The sequence below is a fragment of the Elephantulus edwardii genome, unplaced genomic scaffold (genome assembly GCF_000299155.1).
Source record: "Elephantulus edwardii isolate Elephantulus edwardi_28Jun2011 unplaced genomic scaffold, EleEdw1.0 scaffold00044, whole genome shotgun sequence".
Lineage (NCBI taxonomy): Eukaryota > Metazoa > Chordata > Mammalia > Macroscelidea > Macroscelididae > Elephantulus > Elephantulus edwardii.
Window position 1 is genome coordinate 12,116,426 of NW_006399794.1, and position 6,000 is coordinate 12,122,425.

The 6,000-nt window shown below is 40.0% G+C and overlaps 1 protein-coding gene across 1 annotated transcript in view; it reads left to right on the forward strand.

The window, feature by feature from the left end:
- The first annotated feature begins 3,512 nt into the window (after positions 1-3,512).
- The window catches only part of TRIM68 (tripartite motif containing 68), an 11,912-nt gene continuing 9,424 nt past the window's right edge, over positions 3,513-6,000 (forward strand). The window contains exon 1 of the mRNA XM_006885526.1: positions 3,513-3,938. Coding sequence (XP_006885588.1) covers positions 3,513-3,938 — 426 coding nt within the window. The remainder of the gene's footprint in view (positions 3,939-6,000) is intronic.

Consider the following 6,000-nt stretch of genomic DNA (forward strand, 5'->3'; position numbering starts at 1 on the left):
CCTCCTGCACCCCGTCTCGCCCTCTGCCCTCAGGGCCTCGCCCTGTGACTGGAGCCTGCCTTCCCCATACCCTTCGGAAACTTGAAAGTTAACCTTCCTTTCCTGCACTCACTCATCTATATTTTGATCCCTCTTCTGGAGTCTTGCCCCTGCTGACTGGAGGACCATAATCTTCTATTCTACAGTCTTTCACAATGAATTTCTACATCTGTTGTTGTTGTTGTTGTTGTTGTTGTTGTTGTTGTTGTTGTTGTTAAGTACTGTGGAGTCAAGCACTATTAGTAGCAACCCCATGAACAAAAGACCTGAACCTTTTTCTCCCTTGTTCTGTAACTATCGTTTCTCTACGTTCATAGTTTACAGTGGGATGTTGTTTAGAAAGTAGATGCGATTCGCCATTCCTGCTTCCGTCTCAATGTAGGAGCCTACTAAACACAAAAATCGCCGCCATCTAGTCTGTTTTGTCTCATAGGCTCACAATCTTGAGGCGGGGACTGCCTATTTTTCTACCACGAGAGGAGCTGCTGGCTTCAGGACCTGACATTTTGGTCGTCAGACTCAATATATTGCACACTGCACTACCAGGACTTCATTCATGGAAGAAAGCCTGGAAAACTTCTTAGAGATTACAGACAAGAAAGCCCTGTGGAGCAGTTCTACTCCATAGCACGTAGAAATCCAGCCAACTCTAAAGTAAAAGGCAGCACCTGTTTCCACTGCATCCCTTCATTTATCGTTCTGACGTTACTTTCTGTGCCTACTGCCACCATATTCCTGGTTTTTAAATGCTATTTTCATTCTTCTATTGGTCTCATTTTGTAGCTTTAGATAATCAACCTCTCTTTTTTTATGCTGTCAACTTTAGGCAATGGTTGTGGGCACTTTCTCTTGTTAGATGATGCTGTTGGCACTTCTACCTACTGTCAGCATTTAATTCTCATGTATTCAAGCCATAGAACCCAGCCGTTCTGCCTATAAAGCTGCACGGCAGAGATTTTCATTACAAAATTTCCAGAAGACTTCACGCCAAGAATGTTTCCTTACATAATTTTCTTTCTACTGTGGTCTACTAACAGTTACAATGGTTACATCGCACTTTAATGCAGTAGAGCTTTTTCTTTTATGTGAAATATGTTTATTGTGAATTGGAAATAAATAATCTTCTGGCCTCTTTACCATGCCTCTTTGACTTCAGATCCAATCTGTTCTTGATGACTTCCTTGAAGTATGCTGACTTCTTATTCCAGTTAGAAGCATTTAAGTCTTGTCTTGGGGTTTCCATGCACTGGCTTGCTAGATTTTTTTAATTATGTTTCTGTTATCATGTACTTTCCCATTTCTTGGTTTTTATCCTTCTTTTTTAGAATTTTTTTTTTATTTTATTATTTTTTTTGTGTGTGTACCGTCAAATCAGATCTGACTAGTACAGGAGGAGATTGTCCCTCCTTCCCCGGCAGAGCATCTGGTGGATTCGAACCTTGCGGCTCTGGGATTGTAGTTGCAGCTCTTTGCCAATAGGCCACCAGAGCTCCCCTGGGTTTTATCCTTCTTTTGCTGTATTAAGTACATCTTCAGGGAACCACTTTTGAAGGAGTATGTTGAAGATCAACTTTTAAGTACTTACGTGTGTCAATGTCTTCATTTAATTGCTAATTTGGTTAGATAAATAATACAAGATTGAAAAATTTTTTCAGTCAGAATTTTAAAGGATTATTACATTGCCTTTCTAGTGCTAGTAGTTGATGTTGCTGATGAGAAGGGAAATGCTGGTCTGACTGTTAATATATTGTAGATGACCATTATGTGTGTCTGTGTGTGTTTCTCTTTCTCCTTTTTTTTTTTCTCTAGATGTTTTCAAGGTTTTGTCATTACCCTTGTTATTTTTGACATGGTGATGCATGTGTGAATGTTTTCATTGTTTTGAGCTCTGCTCTCACAGATTTCTCAGACAGTCTCACAGAATCTCTCCCCTTCGGTCTTGAAAGTTTACTTTCATGATATATCCTACTAAACCTCTAGCCTCTCAGATTATGCCATCAGATCCATTAATCCTCCCAGTTTGTGCTCTTCTGCATTTCCAGACTATTCTTTTGTTAATAAAGTTTGTTTCTCAACAGAAAGTTGATAAATCATATATCCATTTAGAATCAACCTCTCAATCTCTTTGTCATCCTCTTGCCATATTTTAATTGAAGGTCTCACAAGAGAGATGTATTAGTTTCTTCTTGTTGCTATAACAAATTAGCACAGTTAGCACTTTACAATATCATTATTTCATTACCTTATAATGCCCATAATAGATTACATTGAAAATCTAGGACTATCTTTATTCCAGAACCTTCAGAAGACAATCTGTTACTGTGCCTTTTCCTGTTTCCAGGGACCTCTTGGAGCATATGAGTAGATTCAGTATACCCTTCTAATTCCTCCTTATTCCATCTGCAAAGCTAGTAATGGCAGATCAAGTGCTTCTCACATACCGTTCTGACCTTGCTTCATTCATCACATGTTATTCTTCCACCTGCCTGTTTTCCTTTTAAAGACCCATGTGATTGCTTCCGCTCACATGACTGATCCAGGGTAGCTTCTCTATCTCACAGTCAGATGATTAGCAGCCTTAATCTCATCTGCATCATTAATTCTCTATTGCCGTGTAACGTACTCACAGCTTTAGTGGTTGAAACACAAGTATCTTTGAGAAAAGTGAAGAGAAAGCAAAAGGTGAACAAATACTAACAAGTGAGCCAAGAACTGCTTCAGCAAAAATCTCGAGTTTATTGCTCAAGCAGGGATTTCATCGATATGGATCTGATTATCATCAGATATGCTTTGTGGGTTTTGTGGGGTTTTTTTCTTCTTTCTAAGAAGTTGTATCACCTCTGCTTCTCACACAGTTAAAGAGGGTGCCATAGTATCTTGATGAATTATAACTGTATATTAATATGGGTTAAGTAGGCAGGCATTTAGATGGTGTGGGTAAAGTATTGCTGTTTTCTTATATTTTACACTTTGTTTAACACAGGAAAACAAATTATTCTTATGCTTGTACACATAGGGTTTCTTGAACATTATATTTTCTGTACATTTAATTATGTGAATGTGCATAAAAACATAAGATAGAGTGGAACTGGAAATATGTCTGCCTTTACTTAATATACTAACACACCATACCTTTTATTATGATCTTATATGAATCCAAGAGATACTAGTCCAATAGCATGGTTGGGGAGGAGGGGAAAGCTTAAATTCCTGACTTTTGTTCACTTAGGTATCCCCAGGTATCCCTTCTGTGGTGTGAGCCATGTAACACAGTCAAAACTTCAGTTGAAAAAGCCAAGATCAAATAAGGTTAATACAAGATTGAAATCAAGAATTGTTTATTTAGATATTTTTACTGGTTTTTCTGTTCTCCTTGTTACCAACTTTCCCTTACTTGTTTTTGTTTCCCTCTTCTCAGCCTTCACTCACTCTACCTGGCTTTACTTATTCTGAAGAGTCTGTGAAAAGGAACCATGGATCCTGCCACTTTGGTGGAAGCCATGGTGGAAGAAGTGGCCTGTCCCATCTGCATGACCTTCCTGAAGGAGCCTGTGAACATTGACTGTGGTCACAGTTTCTGCCACAGCTGTCTCTCTGGACTCTGGAAGGCCCCAGGAGAATCCCAGGACTGGAGTTACACCTGTCCATTGTGTCGGGCTCCTGTTCACCCCAGGAACCTCCGGCCTAATTGGCAGTTGGCCAATGTTGTGGAAAAAATCCGTCTGCTGGGGTTTCCCCCAGGAATGGGACTGAAGACTGATATGTGTGAGCTCCACAAAGAAAGCCTTAAGTTGTTCTGCAAAGAGGATAGCCTGATAATGTGTGAGGCCTGCAGCCAGTCCCAGGAACACAAGACCCACAGTATTGTGCCCATGGAGGATGTCGCCTGGGAGTATAAGGTGAGAGGTGGAGGCTGGGTGCGCTGGTCCCTCCTTTTCCTCTCCCTTGGCTGTCTCCAGATCTCAAACTTGACCAGAAACCCAGCAACTAAATTTCTTTGACTTCTAACACCCACATATCACTGACTTCACGTGCTAAGCTATGGTTTTTCCTTGCGTTCATGATTTCCTCTGATTCCTTCTCCACACTTCATCTCTGGCTCCATCGAGGTTACTGCCTAAAGTGATTTCAATACTTTTTCTAATTATGTGCCATTGAGTCAGAAGGACTGACCTATAGCTAAACAGGTTTTCAGAGACAATAAATTACATCGGAGGAGAATGCCCATCTTTCTTTTGATGAGCAGCAGTGGATTTGAACTGCATACCTTTGGGGTGGAAGTGTAGCTTTGAAGTGCCTTGAATGAGTTTGACTATGAGGCTTTTGTTTTATAAGTTGCCAGAGCTGCATCTGTTGGAACTCTTCCTAACAATGTTACAAAATAATTATTTGACATTGGGTGGATGACATTTCTTTAAAAAAAAATGTAGTAAATTATAAGGGAGGAGATTGCCCATGTTTCTTCTGAGGAGAAACTGATAGATTCAAACCATGACCCTTAGAGTTTGGTCCTTTGAATCACCAATGAACATCTTTTCCTAAAATACCAAGGCCATTTTCATAACTGCTCTTAACATCTTTTTAGACAAGTCAGCTTTACCTTCAATCATCCAGCAAGCAAAACCTTTAACTGTAGTCTTTATATCCAGGGTTCTTCTCGTTACACCTTGCCAGAATCTCTCCACCAGCACCACCCCTGCCATCTCTAACAGTGTGGAAATGGTTCTCTTATATTGGTCTCACAGCTGTTGATGATTTGCAAGACAATGTGTCTGCAGTTAAGGTAGCTGGAGATCAACCCACCAATTTTCAAGGATTGTGTCTCCCTATATGGTAACAGCAGTTAAAAAAGAGAAAGATGTGTTGCAGTGAGAAATGTACTATCAAGGACCTTTGCATAGTTCTACAGAGCAAAAATGTGAGATTAAAGACTAAATGCACCTAATCCAAACCACAGATTTTCAGTTGCTTCCTATGTATCTGAAAGTTTGACAAAATTGAGGTAACTGAAGAAGATTAAAAGCATTTAAATTGTGATATTAGAGAAGAGTACTAAATATACGATGAATTGCAGAAGAACAAAACAATCTGTCTTAATGGAAATACAACCAGTGTGCTCATTAGAGGCAAGGATGATTAGACAACATGCCATCACGAGGGTCCAGTCCTGGAAGAAACTATTATGCTTGGAAAGGTGGAGGTTCAGAGAAGGAAAGGGTGACCTTGAAGGAGATGAATTAATGCATTGACTGCAATAGGGTTAAAGAGCACTGGAGAGTGCAAGATAGTGCAGTTTCAATCTGTTAGACGAAGGGTCACTAGGAGTTGGAATCAATCAAGTGGTACCTAATATTAGCAACAAGAACAACAATTGCACCTTGGGAAAAATGTAGAGAGTAGGGAAAGCTATGTAGTGATTCATTTCTAGACAAGACAAACTTGTTTTTAGGTGCCATCAAGTCAACTATTCCTCATAGTGACCTTATCAACTGTAATCTATGTCGTTCTTGTTATCTCGCATATATTTGAGTCCCTTGTTGCAGTCACTGTGTCAGTTCATCTCATGAAGGGTTTTTCTCTCCTTTGCTGACCTCCCACCTTTCCAAGAAGTAGCCCCCCTAATAACATGCCTAAAATACATGAGATGAACTTCACCATCATTGCTTCTAAGGAACACCCCAGTTGCATTTTCTCAAAGACATATTAGTTTGTTCTTTTGGCAATCCATGAGTTATTCAGTACTTCTCTAACACCAGAACCCATAATTTCTGTCATCCTTAGTCATTGTCCAATTTTTAGGTGTGTAGCTACAATATGGATTGAGGCTCAATGTCAAGAAGACAAAGATTCTCACCACTGGACCAATTGGCAGCATCACGATGGATGGTGAAGAGATTGAGATTGTACACAGCTTTAGTTTGCTTGGTTCCACAGTCAACAGTCTTGGCACCAGCAGCCAGG